Raw genomic sequence first — 17438 nt, forward strand, 5'->3', positions numbered from 1 at the left:
CAGCAGCTGTATTTAAAAATATTTTATTTTTGAATAGGTAAGACATATGGTACAAAATTCAAAAAGACACAAAAGGGAATACAGTGAAAAGTCTCCCAATCCTGTGCCCATCCACTCTGTTGCCCTCCCCATCAACTACCCTTGTTTCTAAGAATTTAGCCCACAGGTACAATTCCGTAGATATAATGTGAAATAACATATGCACAAGAATGTTCATTACAGCATTATTTTTAATAGCAAAAGATAGGAAACAATGGAAATCTCCATTAATAGGGGACTGATTAAATAAATTATGATTTATCCGTTCAATGGAGACGTATACAGTTGTAAAATAGAATGAGACAGCCCTTTATGTGCAAGTATGTATTAAGTAAAAAAAGTGCAGAACAGCATGCACAGTATGCCATTTGTGTTTCTAATACAAGGATGTATGTGTATATGCATGAACTATCTTGAGAAGGGCGAGCAGGAAGGTGAGGGCTGGGAGGAGGCGCAGTGGGAACAGCATTTAAGGAAGTGCAGTGCCCGAAGGGTATATTGAGGAATGGTGAGTTCTCTGAAATACGGAGAGTGAGGTGGAGCGGCAAGGATGAGGTTAGCAGATACCCAATTCTTTTCCCCCTGTTTTAGACAAATAGCAATAGCAGCGTAGGCTTCACTTTGTTGTATAACCTTCCTTTTTCCCTTAATCTATTTTGGAAATCTTACCCAGGCATTTAGAGCCACTTTTTTTTTTTTTTCTTATTAGGGCTCCATAGCAATTAATTGCTTCTAACCTTTTGCTATTACAAATAATGCTATAATAAATTATCTCTTACATATGTCATTTTTCATTTGATAAGACTATATCTGAAGGTTAAATTCCGAGAAGTGGAATTACTGATTTAAAGAGTAAGTGCTTTTATAATTTTGAAAGGCACTGCCATATTATCCTCTTCAGAAGTTGTGTCAGTATATACTCCTGTCAGCTATGTACGTGAGTACCTCTTTCCCCAGGTGCTTGCCAACTAGGAGTTTTAACAAACTTAAATCTTTGCCAATCTGACAGTTTAAAAAAGTGTCTCAGTGTAGTTTTAACTTGTATTTCTTTTTATTATGAATGAAGGTCAGAATATTTTCATATGTTTAAGAACTATATATTTTTGTCTGCTGAGAACATCTCAACTAGTATAGTGACCTAGAACAAATTGTTTAAGCTTTGTAAGTCCAAGTTCCTCATCTGTAAATTGGGAATAAAAATAGTAAGTAGGATTGTTGGATGATTAAATGAAATTTGTGTACAGCATTCAACACAGGCCTGGCACATAGCAAGCATTCAATAAGTTATTTTGTGATGGCTGACAGAGCGGCAGGTAGGACAGGACAGATTAAATTAAGAAAAGAGCATTCATCTCCATGTCTTCAGGCACACAGAGTCTTGTTCATTTACCTTGCCATTCATCAGAGAAATGCAAAGTCAGAGCTTTCTTTGTCTTAGAAGAGGAAAGAACATTTTCCTATTGGATATTGGAACCCAATCCTAGACTATCGGCAGAGCTGGCGAGGGGTTAGCACAGCCTCATCTCTAACATTTAGACTCAGCCAAGAACTTTGGTTTATAAATTTGGTTTAATATGAAATAAAAACAAAAACAGGAGAGCCCAGATGTACATTTCTTTATTTCACCGTGGTTTTAGACTCCCAGCTAGCCAAGGTTGGAGTGAGTCTCTACTTGTAAACTCGGTGGGATGCCAGCCAGCCGTTTTATGAAGGAGAAGAGGTCAGAGGCCTCTGAGTAGAGAGAAGAAACAACGTAGGAAATCTCGCTTGCCCTAAGCAAGATGACACTGTATTTCATAAGCTAGAAAATAGACTCTTTATTTTCAGCACATCAACCTGGTGTCCACAAAAGGAGAGCCCGGGAGAGATTTGTCTCCTGTAAGAAGCAGAATGTATTTAATAGAGGCCTTCTGAGGTGGGCACCCTGCTTTGTGGCAGCCCTTGCTGTGGGGTACAGGAGCTATCGCTGGGTAGATTCTGCATGTTTATTTACCTGAAGCTACTGAATATTTTCTTTAGACTTGTATGAAGCCCTGGCTCCCCCTTTTTTTATCAACTCCCCGTATTTTGTTCCATTGCCTCCTTGCTCCCCTTCATCCGTGTCTCTCACTAGCAATGTAGTGTCAGTTTGGCTTCTCTGAGATGAGCGGATCTTCTGCCCTTCCCCGGGGCCACAGAACTGGCAACAAGGTGGAGATGTGGCACAACTGGCCCAGACCAGATTTGCTGAGTGGTGGTGACGGTTCTCGGGAGGAGGCATTGGAGTCACTCCCCAAACTCCCCCCAATCCTTTTTTGCTTGATAGATTCTGAAGGACCATCCCAGGGCGGAGATAGCCTCTGATCCAGGTGTGGAATCATCAGGATGATACGTGGATCATGGCTGGAAAAGGGTGTGTGCAGTGTGAGGCCGAAGGACCTTGCATGTTTGCACAGCTTGAGGGGCTGGTTCAGGGCCCTCCTTTGGTAAGCATCCCATAGCAAGGCCAGGACAGGTGGCAGACTGGGCCTCACGGCCAGTGGTTGACGCATTAAAGCATTTGGTGGTGTTTGAGCCAAGCAAGGGCATGGCGGTGTGGAGGTGGTGACAGAAGCTCACAGCCAGAGCCGAAGCTGGGGGAGATGAAAAGCAGATGAGGCTGGCTGGGAGCGGGCTGCAGGGCCTCCTGCCCGGTGTCTTCGTGTCGTCTCCCCAACTAGGAGAGCTTCCTCAAGGCCCCGCCGGTGGCCAGGGCCCATTTCCAGGTAACTGCCTGCACTGACCCCTCGCTGCTACTCCTTGGCGGTGCAGCGTGGGGGGCCTGCCTCGGCAACATAACCTGGGGGGCAGCGGCAGAGGTAGGAGCCCTCCGTGTTCTCGCAGTGACCGTGGACACAGAGTGCTGCAGGCCCGTTCAAGTCATCACATTCATTCACATCTAAGAGGAGGAGAGGGAAGAGAGAGCTGTAGGGAGCCCACGCGCCTCTGGCCTGCTGCATCTGCCCCTCTGGCCACTGAGCCCTGACCCCTGCCCTGCAGTGGAATCGTAGATGTGGCGGCCGGAGGATAAAGTCACTGCCCAAAAGGAAGCAACTCACGGACACAAAGCCGGTGATAGTGAGCCCATACTGTGACCATGCTGTCTTGTTCCTGCCTTTCTTCTATCTGGGAACCTCCATGGAAAGGGCTTTCTAAACACAGCGTAGACCTTTGGAGCTCTCACCCCTCGGCCTGGAGCCCGGCAGGCCTGCTAGGGGGCAGCACTGGATCTCCCAGCTAGGCTCAGTCCTGTACCCTCAGTGAGCAGTGGGCCAGTCTGACTTTTCCACATGGAGCCAGCAGGGCCGTCCTGCTCCCTGGGCATTGCCACTCTGATTCCAAACCTACCCACACAGGCCATGTTGGCCATGTCCAGCTGGAAGCCCTCGAAGCAGTCACAGGTGTAGCCCTCCTGCACGCGCACGCAGCGGCCATTCTCACAGCCGTTCAGGATGCCGCACTCCTCGGCCTGAAGCCCTTCAAAGCCGGCCTGGTGCTCTGGTAGGAGGGAGTCAGAGAGAGAAGGGGTCTAAGGCCTTGTACTCCACCCTGGGGCCCTCGCCCTCCGCTCAGAGGGTTTCCTCTAATGAACTCCTGGGGTTGGGCTGGGAAGGATCGTAACACTCTCACAGAAAGATGCTGAGACAAAAAGCAATACTCTTAAAAATAAGTACGTGTCATTTTAGATGGGGAGGCACGCTTACTTTAAATGAGGGCTCTGGGGAGGTTGGGACTCACTGCTTTCACAACGCCAGGGCTCCTGAGCGCTTGGGTGTCCCTGTACAGTTTTGATTTTGTTGTGGTTGGTGGCAGGGTATTTTGTTAAAATCTTTACATAGTTTTTTTGGGGGCGGACACGATTGGTAGCAAAAGGGAATTACCCTCACTCACCACAAAGCAAAACTCCAAGATCTGCCTAACCCTCTTCTTTCTCTAAGCAACCCCCCTCCCCTGGAAAAGACCCTGTCCCTAATCTCAGTGCAGTTTTTTTTTTTTTTTTTTTTTGCGGTACGCGGGCCTCTCACTGCAGTGGCCTCTCCCATTGCGGAGCACAGGCTCCGGACGCGCAGGCTCAGCGGCCATGGCTCACGGGCCTAGCCACTCCACGGCATGTGGGATCCTCCCGGACCGGAGCATGAACCCGTGTCCCCTGCATCGGCAGACGGACTCAACCACTGCGCCACCAGGGAAGCCCCTCAGTGCAGTTTTTTTTTTTTTTTTTTTTTTTTTTTTTTTTTTTTTTTGCGGTATGCGGGCCCCTCTCTGTTGTGGCCTCTCCCGTTGCGGAGCACAGGCTCCGGATGCGCAGGCCCAGCGGCCATGGCTCACGGGCCCAGCCGCTCCGCGGCATATGGGATCCTCCCAGACCGGGGCACGAACCCGTATCCCCTGCATCGGCAGGCGGACTCTCAACCACTGCGCCACCAGGGAGGCCCCTCAGTGCAGTTTTGATGAGTCAGATGCAGTGGCTGTCCCCGTGGCAGGTACCGCGTCCACTGCACAGATGCCAGGCCCGACTTCCTCATTAGAATCCAAGTCCTGAGTGCTGGGGTCATGGCCATTTACAAACTGGGTCACCACAGTGGACCTTTAAAGTGATTAGAAATCCTTGATCCCCATTTCAGGTCACAAGTGTGAACCTGCAGGGCAGGGTATCCTGCATACTGTAAGTGGCGTGGTGGGAGCGTGTGCTGTCCCCCGCTTCAACTCCCACAGGCAGCTTTTGAGGTTGGGATGATGCCCTGTACCTCTCTGTGTCCCCTGTGCTAGTCCATCAGAGGGAGGTGTTAATGTGTGACCCGGGCATTTGGAGTTCTCCCTTGAGTGACCTGTGAGAGGGCTTGGTGGTCTTTTCCCTTCCCTGTCCTCACCCTGCTGACAGTGATGAGCAGATGGAGGAGATGGAAGTGAAACAGCTTCAGAGCCCACCTCTTCCCCATTTTTGCAGCAACACAGACCTGGATGGCTGGCCACGTAGTGGGGCTGGAGTTCTGAGGGCTGCAGGGGAGGCTCGAGGGCCGGTGTGCGGTCCCCCGGGCGGCTGGCCATGTTGGGGAAGAGCGGCTCAGGGATGGTGTCCTCGGGGCCCAGGTAGTTGTAGAAGGGGACCCCGTCTGGGCCATAGAGGCTGTAGTGCAGGTCCTCGGGCCCAGGGCCATACTCATAGCCGGGCCGGAAGTGGACCCCGGCCTCCCGCTCCGCTTCAATGCGGGCCACGTTGCACAGCTGAGCGTAGACCTCTGTCAGGGAGGAGGGAGAGAGGAAGCTGGGCCTGGCTCCTGGTAGCTGAAGCCTGGAGTGCTGTTTCCCCACCTCATGCTCACCACCCCACGGAGAGAGGCAGCGTGCTGGGACTGCCGTCCTCTCTCCCCCGCTCTGTCCCCAAACGACGGGGATGGAAGACAGGGCCTTGACTTACCCTACTCCGTTCTAAATCCACAGACCTGGATGGCTGTGGATTCCAAGGTGAGGACATCCCCTACCCTGGGGCCCAGCCCAGCTCTGCAGGTGTCCCTCCTTCCCTCCTTCAGGCACAGGCCGCCCTTCTCACCAGAGCTCCTGGGGGGGCACAGGGCACACTGCTGGCTCCAGGCCTCGCCGTCCTGGCAGCAGCACTCAGTGTAGGTGGTGTGGCGTCCGTGCAGGGGATGGCTGCACACGTAATTGGTGACTTTTTTCCAGCAGATGTCCGTGTGGATGTCATGGTCAGGCAGGTCCTCTGGTGGCACAGGGCATGGAGGCATGTGAGCCCCCCAGCCCAGGTCCGCTCCCCCTGCTGCCCCACCGCCCCATGGCCCCCCCACTGACCCACACCGCTGGTGCTGTTCACACAGCGCTGCTGGCTGAGGTCCAGGGTGAGGGGCGGGCTGCAGAAGCAGTGGAAAGAGCCTTCCGTGTTCATACACCCGCCGTTCTCACAGGCCATGTCCTGGCACTCGTCGTGATCTGGGAGGCAGGGAGATGGGAGGAAGGTCGGGGGCAGTGCCAACGCGGCCTGCCCACAGGCCACCTTCAGGGAAGGGGGTTTTCTTGTAACTGTGTCCCCTCCTCACCCCCTTCCCAGGGATGCCTTTCCAGTAGGTTCCCTCACCTCAGACCTGCCCGCTGTAGCGGGTGTCTTCCCCGGAAAGGGGAATCCCAGCAAGAATTGGGCTGGCTGGCAGGGGTGGGTGAGCACTCAGCTCTGGGCCCCAGGGTGGGGAGGGGTGCCAGGTGTCTCACCCTCACACTTCCTGCGGGCAGCATTGTAGTGGTAGCCAGCATCGCACAGGCAGACGTAGCCAGGCACCGTGTTGAGGCACCGGCCGTTCTGGCAGAGACCAGGCCCAAACATCACACACTCGTCAGCATCTGTGGGAGGGCAGAGCTGAGGCGAGGGGAAGGCGAGAAGCAGGATGGGGCAGTTCTTAGGACTAGGGGTTCCAAAGCCAGACTGGCTGGGGTCAAATCCCGGCCTTGCCGCTTGCTGGGTGGGTGACTTCGGGCAAATTGCTTAAGTTCTCCTTGCCTCAGTTTCCTACCTAGAAAATATGGATACCACTACTTAACCTCTTAGAGTTATTATGAGGATTAAAAGGTTAATACACGTAAGGTGCTTAAAACGGTGTTTGGCATATAGCAAGCATTCAAGGGGAACTACTTCCATTTCTGTTATTTCCTTTTCCAGTTTCAGGTGTGAGCCTATACCTGAACCACCCTTTCTGAGTGTGAGTTCCCCAAAGTTTTGGGCTTCGTAAGTGGGGCCAGGGAGACCAGCAGCTGCCTCCAGCCTGTGTCCCTGTGCCCTGTGACTGGGTTATTCGAGGCATCGTAGTTTGTTCCTTGGAGGGTTCAGCCTCGAGGGAGCAGAGAAACCAAAGTGGGGTTGTATAGACACTCCAGGAGGAGCTCAGGTCAGAACTTGCAGCTAAAAATCTGCAGCCCTGGGACAGGAACGTTGGAAGCACCCTGAGAGGCAGGGACTGCATGCAGAGCTTCCCTGGGGGCCTCCTGGAGGACCAGGCCGGGCCTAGTCAGGTGAGTGGCATTTGGGAAGGAGGGTCTGTAGGGAGGTTACCTGTGTATGTGGTCTGTCCAAACATCCAGGCTCCTTCCACGGGGATGTAGCCTTTCCCACTAGGGCAGATCTCGCTGAATTCGACTGTGCAGGGAGGCATCCAAGCTCAGAGGGAGAAGGGTTCTGCTACCCGCCCCCCCCTTCCTCTCCCTCCACTTCTTTCAGTGTCACCCTGCAGAGCTGACCCTGAGAGGATTTGGGACCCTTGGGGGCCTTACCTGAGTCCTCTGCTGGGCACAGCTCACAGGCATCTCCCCAGCCGGTGCCCTGGGTGCAGCAGCACTCGGCCTGCGTGGTGTTCCGGCCCAGAAGGCTGGAGCAGGGCGGCTGGCCCTTTTGCCCAGAGTAGCATCCCATGCGGATGGGGCCTGGGGGGTGTTCCCCTGGCAGGGCCTCAGGGATCCTCTGATCTATTTGCGATAGAAGCCCCTTATTATTGTCTGTTCATGGCCCCCTGGGGCACCCTAGCCTTTGAATTTATTTTAAAAGTTAACCATTTATATAGCATTTTACAGTGTGCGAAATGCTTCCATTGTCTCGCCTGATGCTCTTCACACCCTTACGGAGAGCTTACCCTCAGCCCTCTGTCATAGGAGAGGCAGCCGAGGCTTCGAGAAGCTAGGTGACTTGCCAAAGCCACCTAGGGGCTTAGCAGAGTTGACCCCCGTTCCTCTGGTGCCAACCCCCGCTCCTTCCAGCGTACCATCCTGCCTCCCTCCACTGCAGTGGGGCGCCCCCAGTCCCTGGCATACCGTATGGGCAGCCCTCTCTGCCCATTCCTCTGCTTCACACTGTACCCCTGCCCCTCCCACCCTTCCTTGTTCTAAGTCCTGCTTGCTTTTCCCCAAGTCAGAGAAGTCCAGCTGAGTCCTAGTCCAGCCAGGGCTGAGAGGCTGAACCCAGCAGCAGCTCTCGGTGGAGTGGGACGGGGAGAGTCGAGCTTAGCTCAGCTTCAGAGTCTCCTTCAGCCAAGAGCTCCCCGGGGTTGGATTGAGGGTTCCTCCAAAACTCAATCTGAGACCCCTGGGGCCCCCCTAAGTTGGCATTATAGCTTCTTGAGCCTCCTGTAGGGTCGTCACGACCCTGCAGCCTCCTGGAAGTTCCCTGGCCTGGAGCAGACTCGGCACCACACTCTCAGACCCCTCACCGCTCGGCGCTCCATCCCTGAGCTGCAGCGCGGCCCGGCCCACATCCCTCTCAAGAGCTGGAGCAGGGGAAGCGCTTTGTAAGCCATGGAGTGGTGGTGCACAACGACGGGATGGGGTCCGGGGCTCACCTCCAGCCCCCCGCGGTCGGCAGCGCCCCTCCTGAGCATCGTACTCCTCCAGGTCGCTGGCGCAGAGGCACAGGAAGGAGCCCTCCACGTTCTCGCAGAGTGCCGCCCCGCACACCGCCAGCATGAGCTCGCACTCATTCACGTCTGCCAGGCAGGAGGACAGGCTCGTGGACGGAGGAGAGGCAGCCCAGGCACCCCTGCCCCTGCCTCAAGCCCAGCGGGCAGATCCTTGTCTCATCCGCCCCAAAGAAACAGGCTAGGCCTCGGGGCAAGAGTGGAAGTGGGTATGAGTTAGCAGGAAGGAGGAACAGGTGAGCAGAGGGCATGGGAAGGAAGAGGAAGCAGGAGAAGGGCGGCAGAAAAGAGTCCGTACGTGGGCAAAGAGGAAGGGTTCCTCCCTCTGCACCGTCCCCAGATGTGCCCCTTGAGACCTTAGGGTCTCTGGGGAAGGGTGGTGACTTCACTAGTGTGCTTGCTTCCCCTGCTGGTTGACGGTGGCCTCGCTTCCTTGACCAACCTGGCCAAGGTGCCCCTGTAGGGTGGAGCTGAAATCTCCCTCCCTTGCCACTCTATGAGGACCCCTTACGGAGCCGTGTTAGACCCTGAACATTTCAGGAGGAGGGCCCTAGGGCCCCTCCATGCAGGGCAGCCAAGATCTGTGGAGATGGGATCAAGGGCCCAAGGGCCTTCCCTTCCCTGGCTCAGAGCTGGCTGGCCCACAGGCTTCTCACCAACGCAGTCCCAGCCGGAGGGCGAGGTCTCGAAGCCCTGGTCACAGAGGCAGCGGAAGGAGCCGTCGGTGTTGTCGCAGAAGCCGTGGCTCCCACACATGGTGTCGTTGGCACACTCGTCTATGTCTGTGGGACAGGGGAGGCTACAGTGTAGGGTGTGCTCTCTATTCGCTGGGAATTCTTATTTATTTGGTCTATTAACACCAAGATTTCTGAAAGCTAACTTCTGAATACAGGAAAGGAAAACTCTACCACATTCCTCTGCAATTTTTGTGTAAGCACTGCTGTATGGAAAATACACAAACTTCAAACAGCTGCAAAAAATAGTTTCTAGCTGGATACATGAAAAATAGGTGTCCTCAGGCTTCTAACCCTGGACACCCGCTCCCGACTCACCAGCGCAGTCTCCAGTCGGGGCCACGTGGAAGCCGGGCTGGCAGCCCGGGACACAGCGGTAGGAGCCGGGGCTGTTCTCACACCTCCAGGCCCCACACGCCGAGTCTCCAAAGTCCTCACACTCATCGGTGTCTGTCCCCAGAGTCATGAGAGGGGACAGAAGTGGCCGGGTCACTACTCTGGCCCCACGTCTCTGGCATTAAAAGGTCATGCCCCACAACCTCTGGGGTCCTTGATCTGTTCCAAACTACTGTGCTCATGTCAACCCCCAAACATCAAGTTCAGGATCATTTCCCCTGACCCGCAGGGCTGAGTGTCTAGGCGGTGAGCGCTCTGCTATTTAGGAGAGCGCTGAGCTCTCAGCCTCTGTGACACTCCTGTCCCCCACACCCTGCTCTCTACAGCAGAGCGCTTTCTACTTCTCTTTATAGAAAACCTTCCCCAAAGTGTGTTATGGAGAGTCGTCTTCATAGCTGTCTCCCTTGGTCAATTTCAAGATTGTCCATAACTGTCTATTGGTTCCAGCAAAAGACATTGAACCCAGGTGGTGTTTAATAAATATCTATTGCATCAGTTTGGCTTTAAAAACTAGATTGTGTGCTCTGCTAGCACAAGGACATCCGGAGACAGTCCCTGAGTCAGCAGAGGCTCAATAAATGCATTGGATGATTAATCTGTGGAAAGTGCTCTGCTTCCCGGAAGCTGGGGGTCCAGGTCCCAGGGAGCTGAGGAGGAGGCGGAGTGGAGGGGACAGCGGTGGGGAGGGGCCCCGTTCGCTCCCGCCAGAGCCCTTACCCACACACTCCCCGCTCTCTGCGGAGGGCTGGAAGCCAGTCTTGCACAGACAGTTGAAGGAGCCCTCAGTGTTGACACATTGCCCCCCGAGACACCGGTCAGTGACTGCACACTCGTCCACATCTAGAATAGAGACATCTGTCAGCAGGACCAGCCATGGGTCCCCAGGGCCCTGTGCAGCTTCTTCTGGGCCCTGAGGAGCCCACAGGAGGGCCAGGGAGTGGCTCGAAGTAGGAAAGTGGTAGAAGGTCCGAGGGAGAGTCCAGAGCTGGAAGCCAGAGGCCCGACTGGGGGGCGGAGCCCTGGAACTGGGGCTGTGTCAAGGGGAGAGAGGGTGAGGGCACCTGCCACAGACACCATGGAGAGGCCCTGGAGGAAGACTGAGTCCTCCTGACACCTGGCTCCCATCTCATCACTCAGCCTCCTATCTTCCCATCCTGGGTGGGACCGCGAGCATTTTATTTCAGTACTCTAGGTAGCCTCTAGCGCCCCCTGCTGCTGGCTCCTCACCTTGGCAGCTGGCGCCCCCCTCTGCGCTGGCAAAGCCGGGGGCACAGAGACAGAAAAAGGACCCGTGGCTGTTGAGGCACTCGCCGCGCGGTGCGCAATGCTTCTCTCCCACGCACTCGTCCACGTCTGCAGGGAGAAGATGGGCTGTGCTGTGTCCCGGGGACGCTCCCGCCTCCCCGAGCACTCTGCCCCCGTCCCCGGTGGGGAGACCTGAGCCACTCACCCTCACACACGGTTCCATTGGCCAGCTGGAAGCCCGGGGGGCAGAGGCACTGGTAGGAGCCGGCCGTGTTCTTGCACTCGCCTCCCAGGCAGCTGCTCTGGGGGTCTTCACACTCATCCACATCTGCAGGGTCACACAGGGAGGAGGGCAGCCGATGGCAGCACCTCCCAAGGGCAGGAGCCAACGGGGAGGTCTCCAGAGGACCTGGCACCTGCCTGAGGAGACTGGACCCATGGGGCGTCGTTCCCTTGTAAAGCAGCACAGCTGGGAGAAGCTGGCGAGGGAGCCTTTGGGGAGCAGGATGACTGCAGCTCCCTCCTGTCCCAGCTCCCCCGCCTCTGGCAGCTCACACAGTGCCCACCTTGGGGACAGTTGGCCTATCCCAGCAACCCTGGCCTAGGGTGGCCGAACCCCACTGCCCTCATCATGGCTGAGATGGCTGAGATTTCACTGAGAAACAATGGGAAGGCAAATGAGAAATAAGCCGAGGAAGGAGATACAGAGAACCTAAGAAGGTAACAGAAACTAGATTATTTAAATTGGCCTACAGATTGCCTGGTACAGGCCAAGGTTTTTCAGAATATGGTCCCAGCACCCACCCTTACAAGGAACCCTTGAGGACCTTGTTAGATGACAGATCCCAAGGGCCCCCAACAGAGGTAGATTTAGTAGGTCTGGGACAAGGCCCCGGGAAGCTGCTTGTTGAACAAACTCCCCCAGCGATTCTGACACGCCCTGAAGCTTGTGGCTTCAGTGGTCCCCTAGACCCAGATCTGCAGTCGCCTTTCCGACTACTGTTGGGGGAGGGGCAAGAATAGGTGTCCCCAGCTGGCCCACCATCTGAGGTGAGCGCCCTTCTCTAAGGGTGATGGGTTAGTCTGCGCTCTTCTCCCCCATGGTGGGGGGGCCTCTCACGTCACAGGTGTGGCCCAGGGCGCTGAGCCGGTAGCCCCGCTCGCAGTCCCTGCAGGAGAAGGAGCCTGCAGTGTTGGGGCAGACTCCCAGAAGGGCACACTCGTCTAGGTCTGGGGCAGCCAGCCAGCCAGTCACCCGGGGGCCTAGGAGGCCTCCCTCCACCTGGTGAGGCAGAAACCACCCCACGCCTCTGGCTCCCTCTCTGAGCTTATAGGACTTTCTGGGGGTCCCTGGGGAAGGGGAGGCCCTGGCTGTGAGCCTTCTGTAGGGCAACCCCAGTACCCTCTCCCCAGGATGCTCCTGGGGCAGCTCTGCTGTCAGCTTCCCTCTTGCCTCTGTGACTCCCTTTTCCTCCTGTCCTCATGGAGGAGGAAATAGAAGCTGTGCCTGGGGCCAAGTCCATTCACAGGGTCCTCTAGCTTAGCCTGGAGACCCTCAGCATCAGCCCCAAGCTAGGGGACAAATGGAATGTTCTTTGAGAGGTAAGAGGGCTTGTGTTCTCGGTCCCTCTCTGCCATCCCCCCTCCCCCGGGTTACCTTCGCAGGCGGTGCCGTTCTCGTTCACCCAGTACCCACTCTCGCAGGCCGAGCAGGTGAAGGAGCCCTCCGTGTTGAGGCAGAGGCCCGCGGGGCACGAGGCCCGGCTGGCACACTCGTCAACATCTGAAACAGGCCATTGAGCTCTGTGTGGGGCTCTGCAGGACAGACACGCCAGGCTAGCCAGAGACCAGTGGGGCGGGAGTGGGGCCGGGTGGGGGAAAGGACGGGTCTCGCAGCCACATGTTGGGTCAGCATGCTCAGGGATGTGGGGCCAGAGGGAAGGAGCTGCAGGCTGACTCGCTGTGGACAAAGCATGCTTCAGATCTTCTTTGTACCTTGGCAGCCCTTCTCATCTGAGGTGACCTCGAAGCCTGGCTCACAAGAGCATCTAAAGGAGCCCTCCAGGTTGATGCACGTTCCATGGGTGCAGACCCCAGGGGTCAGACACTCATTCACATCTGCGGGAGAGAAGTCCAGGATGGCAGGCTGGCCTCGTCTCCCTCACACAGCCTCCATCATCAGGCTGAGAGCATCTCAATTACGAGGCCAGGGAATCAGCATTCAGAGGGGCCATAGGCACCCTGGGAAGGGCACGAGGTCCTTCCTGTTCCTGGGCCCACCTACTTAGACAGGGTACCTTTCTCCCCTGAGCTCACTTCCCCCCCAGAGCTCACTTCAGCTCTATCTAGTGACACAGAGCATCCTGCAAATTCCTAGAAAAGGGGGCCAGGTCCCCCAGCCCTGGGACTGGTTTGGCCCATCTGAGGACACCTGGAGTCAAGTGTCTAAGACCCTTGACTCACCTTATAGTGAGTCTGAACCTCTCTGGTCTCCTATCCGCCAACCAGACTGGCATTATCTCATGTTCCCAGCCCACCCACTAGGTTCAATAGGTGAGTGGGCAATGCAGAGAGAGGGCAAGTTATGCCTGGGTGGCTGAGTGGCAGTCTCAAGGGCCTGGGAAATGTCTGCCCTCTCCAGAGCCTCAAAGCATCTATTCACAACTCAGTCCCTCCTGGCATTCTGAACCCTGGGTCCTTCTTCCTGTAGGGGCTGAGGGGAAAGAGCGTTCCTCCTACAGATGACATGTAGCACCCCTCCCCGCCAGAGGGAGAAGGGCACCCGCTGTTGAGTTAGGCGTTGCTGTTAGACACTGAGACCTTAAGATGCAGAAGAGCAGAAGACCACTCTTCCCTGGGAAACACACCACCGGTGTCGGCCTCTTCCAAAGACGCTTGGTACCTCACTCTACCTAGCAGGATCCAGCCACAGAAGCCACTGGGACCTTGGGCTGTAGCTCCTGGATGGTTACGGCCAAGGAGCTGACAGGCACCCCCCACCCCCGGCTGATTCAGAGGGCAGGGCACCAGTAACTGAAGCACACCCATCTCAGCCCCAGCGTCATCTGGGAACCCAGCCAGGTCATGGAGGACAATAGCCTCCAAGCCACTTCCCTCTGCCCACCCCTTCCCCTTCCTGTTGTGGGCTCATCCAGGGGTCCCAAGGCCAAACAGCCCCCTCAGTGCCTTGGCAAGCAGCCCTCACCTACACAGCTCCCATTCTGGCCCCTGTAGCCCTCCTCGCAGGGCAGGCAAGTGTAGGAGCCAGGGGAGTTGACGCATCTCTCATCAGGGCAGGCGCCAGGGTGATGGCATTCGTCGATATCTGCAAAATAACAGCCCCGCCCCCCTTGGTCATCTCTGTGAGCCACAGCACATGGGTGGGCTGTGAAGAAGCAAATCCTTGACCCTGCCCTTGGCTGGGGAGAAGGAGGGATGTCAGTTTCCGTACTGATGGAAACTAGGAAAAAGTGAGTGCTGTCTTGTGTTCCCAACCCCACCTCCCACCCACTGTCCTGGACAAAGAGAAATGGAAGAGCTTTAGGAAGGGAGACTCCCTGGTGAAGGAGGCTGCCCATCCACTAGTTACGGGAGGGTGAGAGAGCTTGACTTCATGAGCTGGACTCTTGGGAAGGGCCTTCGTATCTCCCTTGCTCCTTTACAAGGGGTGACAATGACGTGTTTGGACATGCTTGGCAGAACCCAGAGGCCCCAGAATAGATCCCAGCTGGGCAATGAAGGCCAAATGGGCTTCCCTGCACCAGGAAATGAGGACTGAGGATGACCCCCCAATCTTAGATGTGGCCAAGACCAGCCCTGAGGCTGATGCAGAGTGAAGGTGGAGGCTGGCAAGGCTTCTCAGCTGGAGAGGAGACTTTTCTTCTAGCTGAGAACCACGTAGAGCTCCAGCACCCACTCTGGTGAGATCCAGAAAAGTCAGCCAGAAAGGATGAGTCTGAGCACCAACCGGACAAGTAGGGGAAGGGGTGATCCATGGAGAGAGAGGGCAGCCAGTCCTGGGAGAGTGACAGGGAGCGGGAGGGTGAGCTTTCTTCCAGGAACTGCATGCAGGGCCCTTCCCAGTGTGAAGCTTGCATACTGGGGAGTCCACCATCTAAGGCACCCAGGAGACCTGGGCTGAGTTAGGGGGGTTGTAACACAGGGATTGAACTCTGGGTCAGGACTTCAGGAGGACATTCTGCTCCTCTGGCCCAGTGTCCAGGTTCCCAGTCACTATTCATGACAGACAGATTGACCAAGTGCCAGATTTACCCTCCCTGTGTGGATAACTGTCATTCTCCTGCAGGGAGGCCACCAGTTCATGAGATTCAGAGGCCCTACTGCCCAGGAGGAAGACCTACTCAGCACCCATGGAGGAAAGAAAGGCAGGAGGCAGGGCCAAGGGTCAGAACACAGGCTTTCTGCAAAGGGACTCAAGCCAGCAGCTGTCATTATAGGACAGGACATGGGCCTGGAAGTGGAGGGTGAATATGAATCTCCTCTGAGGTTGTTTGGTCTGCAGAAGACCGGGTACATCAAAGCCCTCTGTCCCAGGGAACCAGGTACCTCTCAAGGTCAAAACCTCACCCTGAGGGTCCACATGAGGAAGACATACACAGGGCAGGTGGTTTTTCAGGTGGTGTGTGTAAGGAGATACCCAGAACTCCCAGGCAATTTTGGGGACACTGAGATGAGGCTCACCTCTGGAAAGAGGGCAGCCAAGAGCCCCTAGTTGGGCTGTGGTGACACCAGGCTAAACTATTCTAAGGGCTTCTGTAAAGACAGAGATGGAGAGAATGAGACAGAGGTGGAGGAAATGAAGGTCCTAGGGCCACCAACTTTGGCCAGCACCATGGCCCGCTGGCCTTGGCTGAGGTACCGAAGGAAAATGGGCAAAGCCATTGGGAATTAGCCACAATTCCTGCTTCAGGGATGGGAGACTCTGGGATGAAGAGAAAGAATGAGGCAAGGATCCTCCTCTAAGACCACACTGAGGAAAAATGGAGTCTTTGGACCTCTCCTGCAGGGATCAGGCAGGATAGGAAGGAAATTAGATTTACCAGGAGCAAAGGGTCCTGAGGTCTGCCCTGCCCCAAATGTACTGGGCACATCTGTGGAGGTGGTGCCTGAACTGTTTCACACTGGGCATTAGGAGACTTGCAGGACGAATGCTGTTCACTAAGAATTCCAGCTCTCCACTTCTGGGCCATGGTGGGCTTGTGCCTCCTGGTCCCTTGTGGTTGGATGGGACCAGGGGACTAGTGCTGGCCAATAGCTATGATGTGTGTAATTCATGGGCCCAAACATTTATTTGTGTGCAACCCTGCAGAGTGCCCTTCCTTTCTTCCATGAACACTGGCCACATTCAAGATGCTGGCTATTCCTTTAGCCAGGTTCTAGGGTGAGGAAACGTGGGGCAGGATGTTTCCTCATGATGGACATGTGGCCTTGGTCAGATATCAAGTTTGTGGTGTCCTAAATCACTAAGGTTGAGGTTGGTTGTTAATGTAGTATAACCTGGCCTATCCTGGCACACCCACCACTGGCACACCTGGCACACCTTCCTCAGACCAGAGCCCCAGCCAGCGATGATCATGTGTGAGAGGTCTGTCAGCAGGTGAGAGAGGGAGGGCAGAGGGTCAAAGCAGCCCACAGTCTCCACCTGCGCCAGGGCAGGCCTCTCCTAGGTGGGGGTGGATATAACGGAACCACTAGCCTAGCCGATTAAAGGAGCCAGATAAAGATTCTGGGTGAAGTGGGTTCCATGTTAAAGGCACAGGCTCTGATGTCACCAGATATCTTGAGGCTGTTCCACCAACCTCTTGGTGCCTGGAGCCAGATTTTTCTGCCTAGTCTAGGGTTCGAATTTTAATCTAAGCTTATGGTATGTTTTGGTAGCTTTTACCCTGGTCCTCGGGGGGCAGGAGCTGTCTGTCTTTTTATTGCTATATTCCTAGCCCATGGCTGGGACCCAGCTGGCACTCAACAAGTGTTTGCTGAGCAAAGAATGAGACCATGTGACTAACTAAACCTTCACGTCCTCTTGGTATGAGGCTGCTGAAGAGATTCCAGAAGACCCAAGGAAACAGTCACCCCAGGGACCAGCTTGCCAGCCTGCTGTCTGTACACTGGGAGGATCCTGGAGCTTCTCTAACCAGCGCTGCAGCCTCTGCGTGAGGAAATGTGAGGGTGTTGCCTCTGTTCCTTGTCAGAGCACAGGGTGGAGAGGGTGCTCACTCAGGTGCCAGACGCTCAGGTGACCTTGGACGTGGGTGGGGACAGCAGAGCCCTGGCAGTCTGCAGGGGAATCTAACCCCTTTCCATGGGAACCCAGAGTCCTGGTACGATGGAAATGCCGTCGAGACTTTGGATGGGCTGCTGTCCAGACCACTCGGGCCTTTCACCAGAGACTTTGAGTTTAACTGGAAAGAGTGGTTTCTTAGTTGGAAGAAGAAGAAAGAAGGAGAGGAAATTCACTGGGCTCTCGGGGTGATGGGCCGGCTCTGTGGTTATGGACGGAAACCTGGAGAAGTGTGCAGGCTACATCCGTTTTTCTCTCAGCAGACTCAGAGTGTCTGCCCTGGGCCAGGAACTCAGC

The 17438-nt window shown here is 55.4% G+C and overlaps 1 protein-coding gene across 2 annotated transcripts in view; it reads right to left on the minus strand.

The window, feature by feature from the left end:
• Positions 1-7: 7 nt before the first annotated feature.
• Positions 8-17438, minus strand: part of LTBP2 (latent transforming growth factor beta binding protein 2) — a 105281-nt gene continuing 87850 nt past the window's right edge. The window contains exons 19-35 of one of the 2 annotated variants that reach the window (XM_082616990.1): positions 14046-14165; positions 12836-12958; positions 12498-12623; positions 11046-11168; positions 10823-10948; positions 10313-10435; positions 9518-9649; positions 9122-9247; positions 8391-8534; positions 7333-7524; positions 7115-7198; positions 6280-6408; positions 5866-6003; positions 5609-5776; positions 5016-5297; positions 3406-3555; positions 8-2956 (exon numbers count right to left, since the gene is read on the minus strand). In XM_082616990.1, coding sequence (XP_082473116.1) covers positions 2811-2956; positions 3406-3555; positions 5016-5297; positions 5609-5776; positions 5866-6003; positions 6280-6408; positions 7115-7198; positions 7333-7524; positions 8391-8534; positions 9122-9247; positions 9518-9649; positions 10313-10435; positions 10823-10948; positions 11046-11168; positions 12498-12623; positions 12836-12958; positions 14046-14165 — 2432 coding nt within the window. In that variant the 3' untranslated portion in view covers positions 8-2810. The remainder of the gene's footprint in view (positions 2957-3405; positions 3556-5015; positions 5298-5608; positions 5777-5865; positions 6004-6279; positions 6409-7114; positions 7199-7332; positions 7525-8390; positions 8535-9121; positions 9248-9517; positions 9650-10312; positions 10436-10822; positions 10949-11045; positions 11169-12497; positions 12624-12835; positions 12959-14045; positions 14166-17438) is intronic. The other variant, XM_082616991.1, reaches the window with a different exon arrangement.

The sequence above is a fragment of the Mesoplodon mirus genome, assembly GCF_964341445.2.
Source record: "Mesoplodon mirus genome assembly, chromosome: 4".
NCBI lineage: Eukaryota > Metazoa > Chordata > Mammalia > Artiodactyla > Ziphiidae > Mesoplodon > Mesoplodon mirus.